This window comes from Rhagoletis pomonella, unplaced genomic scaffold (assembly GCF_013731165.1).
Source record: "Rhagoletis pomonella isolate Grant_MI unplaced genomic scaffold, Rhpom_1.0 Rhpom_scaffold_00014, whole genome shotgun sequence".
Classification (NCBI taxonomy): Eukaryota; Metazoa; Arthropoda; class Insecta; order Diptera; family Tephritidae; genus Rhagoletis; species Rhagoletis pomonella.
Genome location: NW_023458568.1, coordinates 5,059,267 through 5,070,369, shown reverse-complemented (window position 1 = coordinate 5,070,369; position 11,103 = coordinate 5,059,267). Strand labels below are relative to the sequence as shown.

General features: G+C 37.6%; 1 protein-coding gene across 1 annotated transcript in view; it reads left to right on the top strand.

Moving 5' to 3' along the window:
• Positions 1-1,819: 1,819 nt before the first annotated feature.
• LOC118749121 overlaps positions 1,820-11,103 on the top strand; it is a 58,051-nt gene continuing 48,767 nt past the window's right edge. The window contains exons 1-3 of the mRNA XM_036483890.1: positions 1,820-2,123; positions 2,390-2,650; positions 11,002-11,087. Of these exons, the coding sequence (XP_036339783.1) occupies positions 1,820-2,123; positions 2,390-2,650; positions 11,002-11,087 (651 nt within the window). The remainder of the gene's footprint in view (positions 2,124-2,389; positions 2,651-11,001; positions 11,088-11,103) is intronic.

Sequence of the window (11,103 nt, the reverse complement as noted above, 5' to 3'; positions counted from 1 at the left end):
TCTATATCTATATCTATATCTATATCTATATCTATATCTATATCTATGTCTATGTCTATGTCTATGTCTATATCTATATCTATGGCAACCCTGTGTGTTTCAAGTAGTGTAAAGTGTGTCTTCACAAGAACTTTAAAATTTCAACTAAACAAAATGCTTAAAGAGTGTTTCAGTGTTGGAGGCGATAGTTCATCCACCTGCATCGGAGGAAATTGAAGTTCACCGAAATATTTCACAATTAAAAATAAAAATACTAAAGGTGAGACTGAAATCATTTTAGCCAAAAAACGCTTTGCATGCCGTAGATGCTGCGGAGCCAGCTGATGCATGAGTTGTCAACTCATTGCTGTGTGGAACTAAGCTTATTGAGCACAGACACGAACCGGTGTGAGCTTATTAGTGCCGACACAACCCGTTATAACGGATTCCACAGCTACAATAGTAAATACAATCACCAGGATATCCGACGAAATAAATCGACTCCTCAAAGATTCCGCAAACATGAAAAGAGAGATAAAAGTAGGGATCATCGAGCAGGCCTCTAAATTAACAGCTCTTATACCAGCAATTGAATCACTGCTTTCGAGTGCAAACTCAGGTAGCACTTCCGTTGACATTCGCGCAACAATTCGAGACGAGCTTTTATTATTTAAAGAATCATTGGATATTCAAAAGCCATCAACAAGTGTAACCTATGCAAACGTAGCCAAGGCCGGTGCTGTACAATATAAACCAGCACTCGTAATCAGCTCAGCTCAAGGAAATCAATGCAAGCACTCTTATTTGCTGAAAACTTTTCGCACAAACGTCTCGTTCAAAGATACAAATATCGCTGCAGCAAAGGTTACTCCAGTTTCAAACAACAAAGTTCGCATCGAATTTGACAGCTTAGAGCAACGTGATGTCACCATGAGTAAAATATCTAATGTCACGGCCAGTGTTGCCTCCGCTCAAAGAACTTTCTAACCAAGATTAGACGAAAAAGTTACCAAATGTAAGGAAAAATAACCAACTTTTTTATTGGATTAATTCAGGTCATCACAAATTCTTTTTTATAATACGTATAGAAAAAGTTTACAAACCAAAGAAAATCAATTTTTATTTGCATTTTTAAAAGTAAATTATTTTAAGGCTGTAATATGTAAATACATATTTTATAAAATCAGTTTTCCCTTATTAGATGCATATGTATGAATGTTAATATCTTCGTAAACATTACTAGACTCTAAATTACGTTTTTAAATAAGTACATAATGAAATTTCTCGCATACGCCAAACGTAGTACCGCGTATACGATGGTAAATAAATTTTACAAAAGCGCAAAAAAAAGAAAAACCAAAAAGAAGAAAAAAGGGAAAAAAAAGAATAACCAAATCCCTTTTTTATTGTACATACATGACGTGGTATTGGATTCCGTATATAAGAGGTATTTATATATGTACTAAGTATGTATTCATTTGAAGAAGGATTTAGCCGACCATGCATATTATGTATTCTGTATATTATAAAACAAATAGAATCTCATACAGGCTTTGCGGAGTGGAGGGACAACATCGAAGCAATTCAGAACTCTGACCACAATGCCATAACTTTCAAATTGGAGAAACACGATAAAATCACAGCATCTAAGCAGACTTCTCCCTATTTGTTCAATAATAAAACAGCAAAATGACCCGAATTTCATGCCTGTCTTCAAAACAGTATTCAGAAGTTGAAAATACTTAGCACAAATTTTCAAAATTATACCTCAATCGAAATCGATAATGTAGTTAAAAGCCTTACTGACAGCATACGATTTTCATTTAGCGAATCTATGAAAATGAGAAAAGATGTCAAATCGTTTAATCCCTGGTGGAATCAAAAGTTGCAAGTTCTCAAAGAAAATTGTATTAAACTCCACCACAAACTCAACTGGTTAAGCAAGAACCACAAACCCGTCAATGCAGCTGCAGTGTTACATGCAGAAGCCAAACGTCAATACGCCAAAGCATTAAGGGAAGCATCTGTAAACAATTTTCGGGAATTCTGCACCAACCAGGGCAAAGAAGATGTATGGTCCATTACAAATCGTATCATAAAGGATGCGCAACTGCAACGGCCGCCGACAACTCTACATGAAGATGGTAGATTCACTGAAACAAGCTTTGAAATGGCAGAAGCGTTAAAACGGCACTTCTATCCTGACGACAACCGGACGTCAGTGTAAAGCAGCGTCCTATTCGAAGTCAGGTAAAAGCTTTCATAAGTACACCAAATGACCAAGATTTTACGGAAGACGAAGTCATGGAAGCATTAAGCTCAATAAATCCAAATAAAGCTCCGGGACTATATAACCTCACATCTGATATATGTATTGAGGTATTTCAACACTCTCGATATATTACTATAGGATATTTACCCAAGGCATGGAAAGAGGCTTACGTAAAAATTCTGCCAAAACCGAAAAAAGAAGCTGGTGACCTATCATCTTATCGACCAATAGGTCTAATACCCGTCTTTGGAAAACTCTTGGAAAAGCGGTTTATTGGGCGCCTATCGTATCACGCTGAGCGCAACCATTTATGGTTATCTAAGCAATATGGTTTTAAGCAGCACACGTCAACCACTGATGCACTTTACAATGCTATCCAAAATATCAAAGATAAAAAACGTAAGTAATATCAGGTAGTCTGCGTATCTCTAGACATAAAAGCCGCCTTCGACAGCGCCTGGTGTCCAATGCTGCTAACTCAGCTTGCGCGTTACCAAATGCCCTAAAATATCTACAACCTCATACGAAGCTACCTCCAAGATCACATGGTTAAACTAGAATATGCAGACGCTAAAGCAAAAAAGAGTATGTCGAAGGGCTATATCCAAGGGTCTATATGTGGTCCCATTTTCTGGAACATAACTCTGGATGATTTACTGTCTATGTCACTTCCGCATGGATGTGAAATTCAAGCATTTACCGACGACGTATTACTAACCGTCAGCGCAAAAACACTTGCAGAGCTTGAGTGCATGACAAATGCCTGTTTGAGTCAAATACATCAGTGGGGTTTTGATGCTAAGCTAACATTCGGGGAAGCTAAAACCCAAGCAATTGCATTCACACAAAAAGCTAGATCAGCGAGCTTGTGTATGAATGGTATTGCTATACCTTTTCTAAAATCCATCAAACTTCTAGGAGTAACAAAAGATGAATATCTAATGTTTACAAACCATGTGCGGTATGCCATCGCTAAGACGGACCGTATATTCAAGAATCTGTGGAAATACGTTCGACCCACTTGGGGAATCCACGCTGAAAAAGTGGTAGTCATATATCGACAAGTACTGGAGCCGATGATTACATATGCCGCCGGTGTCTGGGGTAGTGCCACAAATTACTACTACATTCGTCGACTTCTTCGACCATTCCAAAGGAGCCAGTATAAAAATATTTACACGTTATATAACGTTTTTAATTCCAATTTTTCTTTTTCTAATCGAACGCTAAGTATTTCCATTTCTATGGCCGGACGTTCCTTATGTTGGAGAACCTCTGGCATCGCTAACAATACGGCAGCACTATTCAGTGCCGTCGTAATGTCGGTAGCCCTGATGGAACATATGTTCCACAGGTACATAACCCGAGTGAAAAAACGAATGAAAATTCAATTATACATACGCCTTCAAACCCTGAGGTAGTCCACTAATTCTGTGTAGCGAATAATATATTAAAAATATTAATTTCATCAACAAGTCAGTTTTTAATTTGTTTAAAACCGCAAGTAGTATACCGCGTGTGATTAGTCGCAGTCAGTTTTGGAAACAAAACAACGTTTCGGCGACTTTAAGAGTTTTTCCAGCGGCGGAGTAAGGACCCGGCAGGAACCGCTAATACAGCAGCCCATTTGCCACGAGGTCATTTTTGTAACACCAACCATATCAGCGGAGTGTTTCTCCAAAGGAGTTTACGCAAGGAAGAGTCAGGGTAAGCGAGTGCTACTTTTTTTGATACGAGCATGTGTGTCACCCAAATGAGCGGGCTGGGGCCCAACATGGCGACCGTGACGGTGAGCGTGACCATGGGGAAATCAATTTTTTGACACCCTGGACGGCAGGCGTGTCCAATGTGCTTCTGTTGCGACACAGTGGTGGTGGTGGCGAGCAGAATTTCATTGCGGTAGGCAATAACGGGGTGCAGTTCAATGTCACCCGTATAGCGCCGCACAAAAACCCGCGCTGCATTTTTGTCCCGTGTATCTTCTCGCATAACGGGGAGCCGTGCCACCACCTACACCAGCAGTACCTCATAAACCGCATAACGCCATTCAAAACGGCACTTAAAACGGCACTTAAAACGGCACGGTGTCCGTTCATCAACTGTACTGGGTACAACAGGAAGTACTGCTGCCAACAACAGCAAATACATATTTGCATATCGGCATCTAACGCCATTTAGTGAGCATCCGTTATACATACATACATATGCGTACAACCCAAGCCACCTAAGTAACAGTTAAGAAACCACACCACCAAAGTACAGTCGTGCAAGTCCATCAAGCACACGAATAAACTCGCTATAGCCAATTCACAACAACACCGAAACTATTACAAAGTAGCAGAACAACAGCAAGTATTGCGAAAACAGCAGCAAGCATTTTCAAGGCGATGAGACGGCAGCGAGGGATCATAGCAGCGGGTGGTTTGATTAGATTTTAAAATTTAAATATGTATGTACTCATGTATATTCCTCATAAAACGTTTTTGTAAGACCTACCATTTTCTTTTTTGCGACTATGGCACATTAGACCGACACACACACGTGTTGAAAATTTCGATTTCTTAACATAGATATTTTTTTTTCAAATTCATTTGCCAATACTTAGCTTTAAGTGATTCAAGGCTTTAAAGCCACTTTTCAAATTCATTTTCAGTATTTAGTTTTAAGTGATTTGAGGTATTAAACCTATTTTTCAACTTTATTCTCATTTTTTTTTTAGCTTTAAGTGATTCAAGGCATTAAAGCCATTTTTCCAACTCCATTTTCATTATTTAACTTTAAGCGAACTAAGGCATTAAAGCATAATTCAATAATAGAAAGGTTTTGTAATAAAACAGTCTTCTCGCTCCCACATATAAAATCGGCTCCTTTGCTTGCAGAATGTTGCTTACTCCATAGTTTATAGTGATATTAGAAGTAAAACCAAAAATTCTTCATACTAAATATTCGTTGGCGTCACTTTCGTTTGCGTAATTTTCTAGAACAAGAGTAGAATAGCGACCGTTTAGCTATAAAATAACCGAAAATGCCGATTGATAGAACTTTTTACGCTGATTTCAACGATACCAAATTTATTTATTATTTGGCGCAGGTAAAAAATAAAGAAGATATAAGAGGTTTATTTGTATATTTTATTATCACTAAATTGTTGAAACCCAAAAGTAGATCATGATAAAATATGTAATATCGAATTAAAGATAATAACTTGTACTTTCTAAATAATATAAATTTCTTTACCATTAATTATGCAGGTTTTTCAAAAAAGGTTATTTCATGAAAAAATAACATTTTTTTTCGTTTTTTAGTGGTTTTGGTTTGAAAATATAAAAAGTTGTAAACTATGTACATCAGATGAAGGACAAATTAATTACCTTTATGGTGACGTCATTAGTTTTTTAATCGGTTATAAAGTTCATAAGATATTAATAGTCATCGATTCGCCACTTCGCTGCTGGCTATGTTTGAGTTCCGGTCGCTTAACGAAAAATTTTGCATGTGAAAGCAACAACAAAGTTAGCTAGCACGGATAGACGATAGCGAGTGTGGTTGTACCTCATTGAGTTCGTTCGTTTCGCCACTCGCTAACTGTTGGCGAATCGATGACGGCTAATATTTAAAATATCTAAAAACTGAACTTTAACCTTCTATAACCTCTTCATTTTTTACTTGCGCCAAATCATTTTGGCATGGTTAAAATGAGCATAAAAAGTTTTATTGATCTGCATTTTTCGTTTTTGCATAGCTGAACGGTCGGTATTCAAGATTTGTTCCCGGAAATGACGAATAACTTAAATCAAAAATGCATATTTTTATGTATTGCTTAATATTTCCATTAAAACACCAAATATATTGCAAATTCGCATAGAATTAATAATGCACATTTTACTTCTAATTGTATACTTTGCGTACTTTTTGTAGTACCATTCTACTACCGTTTTCGCAAAATGCGATCACATTCTTCCCCTTTCTCCTACTTCCAAAATACAAATCTAGATAAAGGAGTGTCAAATTTTAGCTGTCACAAATTACACAACCTTGTATTATTGAATCATGGCATTAAAGCCATATTTTTTCAAATTCAATATTTAACTTTAAGTGATTCAAGGCATTAAAGCCATTTTTCAAATTCATTTTTCATTATTTAGCTATAAGTGATTCAGAGGATTAAACCCAGTAGTCAACTTCATCTTCATTATTTATACTTAAGTGAGGTAAATCCTTTAAACCCTTTTTCAAATTAATTTTCATTATCCAATAATTTTAATAAATATTTCAAGATGTGACTGATCCATTTATACATATTCATAATGCCAACTTGAATTAAATGAAGTGATATACCCAGTGGCACATTTTTCTTTTTTCATAAAATTTTCAATTTCCAAGTTTCAAAAATTTTTATAACTAAAATGATTAATGTATCCACCTAGGTATAAGTGACTTAACCCTTTCGGTACATCTTTTTAGATTCGGGCTTTAAAAATCTAATTTTTTTATTAAATGATCCTTAATACATAATATAATAACATTCAATTTAATTTTTTTCCAAAATGCGATTCTAAAGTGTTTTTTGGAATGATGCCATATGGCATCATTTGTACTAACTGGTGTAAAAAATATGCAAAGAATTATTAATATGGTATTTTATTTTATTCAAATCAAATTAAATAACACCACAAAAATTTAATAAAATATGTTGGTACATCCATAGATTTAATAATTCATTTAAAAAATTTACCAGTTGCAATTTCTCTGTACAAATATATCGTTATTTGCTGGTGCGGATTTCAGCTCCTTCAAATATTATTGATGCCATATGGCATCATACACATTTAAAAATATACCACGCGTTTATTAGCACTTTTTTAAATTAAATTACAAGCTCTAGCAATATTTGACACTATTTTGGAGACTATAGCATATTTATTTGTTTTTAATTTATTGGGTTATTTGGTAAAATATAGTATTTTAATGTAGACCTTTCTAAGCAGAAGAAAGTCGATATTTTAGTAAAGTTTTAAAATTGAAATTTTTCATCTACTAAGGATAAAAATAACAATTCCTTATTAAAATATAGTTTATAAAACTTCCCATTACAGCGTTGCATATAAAAATATAATTTCAGATAAGCTCAATTAAATCTGTGAGTATTCAAAAAAGCATGACGCCATATGGCATCAAAATAGCGAAAGGGTTAACCCGGTTTTTGCTAAATTTTTATCGATCCTATTTTCCCATGCTTTTTATTCAAAATACCAAAATTTAATTCAACATAACTACTTTTCAGGGTGGGTGTTCCCCACGTTGGGCTTTCACTTTTTAGGAACAATCCTTGGCCCGCTCGGAAGAAAGCAAATTCACATTTTTTATTGAAAATAATGTTTATTCAGCATTTTTTTTTTATTGTTGATTGCCTTTGTTTGGGTTGCAAATGTCAAATAAATCAAAGGGAACAAAAATATACCACAAAAGGGAAATTTACAAAGCTTTCATGCGATGGGGCTGCCAGACTTCGAGTTGGGGTGTGGTGAATAATGGAATTCGCCGGGAAAGGGATAGACGTAGGGTGTGCACACTTGTGATTGGCCAAATAGAACAATGAAAACTATGCGAAAAAAACGGTGTTTTGAAAAACACTAGGTGGAAAAAAACAGCCTATAAAAAGGGGGTAACTGTAGGACATAGCATAGATCTGCCTCGTGTTCAACAAGAACCGCATCCACAGTGCGCGAATAATACTCGTTCTTTTTTTTTAAGTTTGGTCTTTACAACCGAAAAAAATTGTAAGAAACGTGCGTTCTTTTTGAGAAAAAATAAATAAAATAAGTGCCGTGTTTTTCTTTTAAATCCGGGATCGCAAGTTTGGGGGGAGAACGACCCCGATTACACGCGCAAATATCCCGCGGAGACACACCCGTCCACGGCAGGAACTGCACGTAGAAGAGGCTACTCGTTGGAAGGAAGACCACGAGTTGGAGGACAGGCCACGAGCTGAATTCATATAGCGCCCACTCCCTAGGAGCATCAAGTAAGCAGCGAGTCCCCCGGCGAGATGTAAGTAGCTGTGGAAAATAGTTTATAGTGGAGTAGTTTTTTGAGTTTTTTTTTTTGGGTTTTTGTCCTTGTGTGCCATTATATCCAAAACCAACGATCGCACGTGGATGCAGAGGGGCGCGGCACAACTCACTGGTGAGTGGTAGAACTGTAAGACAGTTTTTTTTTTATATATATACGTATGTGTATATTGCCATATCCGTGGAATACCCCTTTGGAAAGCTCACACCAATAGCGCAGGAAATTTATTTGGTATCACCCACTGACTGGTCAGCAGGGACTGCAACCAGGCTGTTAACTTAACAGCGCACTCAGAGCAGCGAATCCAACAGTCAGGAAAGAGGAAGTCCGAGCGGTGTAATATACGTATATAGGGTAGATTTAGAGGCTCTGTTTGGTTCAACTTTTTGTGTTTATTCCATTAAATTTTGGTGTAATTCATCTTGTTCGGCCACACCCAATAAGAGAAAGAAACGCCAAACCGACTAGTCTGCTAAAGAGTACATGGTTTAGGCTGGGAAAATCCGGTCCGGAAGATCTCGCATATCCTCTTAAGAGAGCCCTTTTAGGTAGGTGGTTAGGGCTTCCAGTGTTTTTAAAAGCGTTGTGTAAATTTCCGAGTTGATGTTTGGTTTCTTTTTTTTTTGGCGAGCTTATATACGTACATGCATACATACTAATCTTGGCGTACACATGTACATATATGCGAATTTTATGAAATGTATAATGTCTTTTTGTTAATAAATTTTTTATTGTACCATATTTTAAACGAAGAAAGCAGTCTAAAATGATTGGTTAAATGTTGATAGAAGGGAGGGGGAAGATCACGAGGGGTATTAGATAAGAGACCAGAGGAGTAAGTTAAAAAAGGGGAACCGCAGTAAATCGCCAACCGGAAGAGCCGTCCAAGGTTGGCTGGGCTTCCTGTGAGACGAAAGATGCCGAGGATGATTGTAATATCCTCCCTGCTTCAATGTGGCCAAGGGTTGGGAACCACGCCACACACAAATGCTGAGCTAGTACGGGTCACCACATTGATAGCAAAAAAAAAAAAACGACAGGAGGGCGGATAAACAGGTACGTGTACGTTAGAATAATTAATATGGCGCCCAAACTAAAACGAGAGGGTTGACAGCAGCGCCGCAGGTTGGAATTGGCGCCCGCGAATGAGCCAAAAGTAGCGTTTTGGGGAAGACCAGGACAAAGAGAAATAGGAATCGGTGAGAAAAACAGACATAGTTCATTTGTTATAAAAGAATTTCAATCTAAAAATAAGTCTAATTAGTATACATACAATTCGATCATCTAACCAAACGGTCCTGGCTAGATGTGACCTTTTTCTGAACCAGGTGACTTGTTTAAGTGAAGTCCACTAAAATTTAATGGCACCGGTATATGAAAGGGGAGCACTTCGTCAGTCCCTGACAATAACCCACCGATGGCATATTCGGACAGAAGTAGTCCCGGCTATAAACATCGTCATAAAACAAAGCCTTTTTCAAGTCATTAAAGTCAATAATCGAAGTTGAGTTAGAAAATTGATTCAGTTGGTTTATTTATTTGATTTTTTTTCAAGTCTTTATTGCTTAAAGCAGTAAGTCGCTTGGAACGGAAAGAAACGTGTGACCGCAAGTGTACTATGAATTGTGTAGCACAACGTCTTCCAGAAAGATAATTTTTAAAACAATTCAGTTACAGAAAGCGCATATGCTCTCACAGTTAGGATACGGTTTTGCTCCGATCAGGTCTCAAAAAAAAAAAATAATAATAATTATCTATTAAAAAACCCGAAGTCATCTGAACCCCCCGCACGTAAATCAGAGGGTTAAAGAAACAATCGAATAAATTAAAAGCTATTGGTGAGCAATAATAGGCAGGTGGTAGGTGTGTCAATCCCATATAAAACGCGATCTAAAAGCCGGACCCTAAAGCGCCATGCGCAAAAGACCCAGCTGTTATAGATCTATCGGATCGAATTGGGGGTGGTAACGTTGGGGCTACTGCTGTAGATCCTAGGCAGTGAGACTCTAATAACATACCGGGAAATCCGATTCGAAATACAGGGGCTGTCCCAAAACAACAAAACGAATCCCAAGAAACGCACCCTGTGGGAGTACCTGCACCCATCTTGACTTTTCCCCTGCCTCCTCCAACTAACCATAGCGAATCTAACCGGATGTCCATAAACACCTCGAACAATGCTCGAGACATTCGCACTGAGTTAGCGCCGGTCTTAAAAGAGATGATGGCTGAAGTAAAACATACTCTGTTAAAAGAAATGCGCGAGAGTATGCCGGGTTGACAGGATATTCAGGTGGCGGTAATAGGTCGCGGAATCGAAAGAAAAGGAGAAGACACAACTCCAGTATTGATTAGTTTGAGTCCAGACGCTCAGGGGAACTACCTATAAATACGAATTTTAATCAGAATAACACTAACCGAAATAATTACGCTCCAATGTCTCAGTCAAATGCGCATGCTTTCGCTGTCGATGAGCCACCGCCACACGCCAACCGCCAATAGCAGGTGTAGGGATACCAGCAGCTCGCCCCGAAGTCGATCGTCCGCCATCTGGAAAAGAAAATAACAAAGAATTTAGCCGACCAGAGATTAACATAGAAAAGTGGGGAATAATTATCAAGGGCATCGCGATTCGATATCAATTGAAGACTTCTTGTTCCGATTGGGATATTTAAAAGGACAATACGTGTGCTCGTGGGGCGATATTTTACGCGATTTTCATCGATTGTTAGACGGGGAGGCGCGAGAATGGTACTGGCTTTACATTCGATCTCACGGTA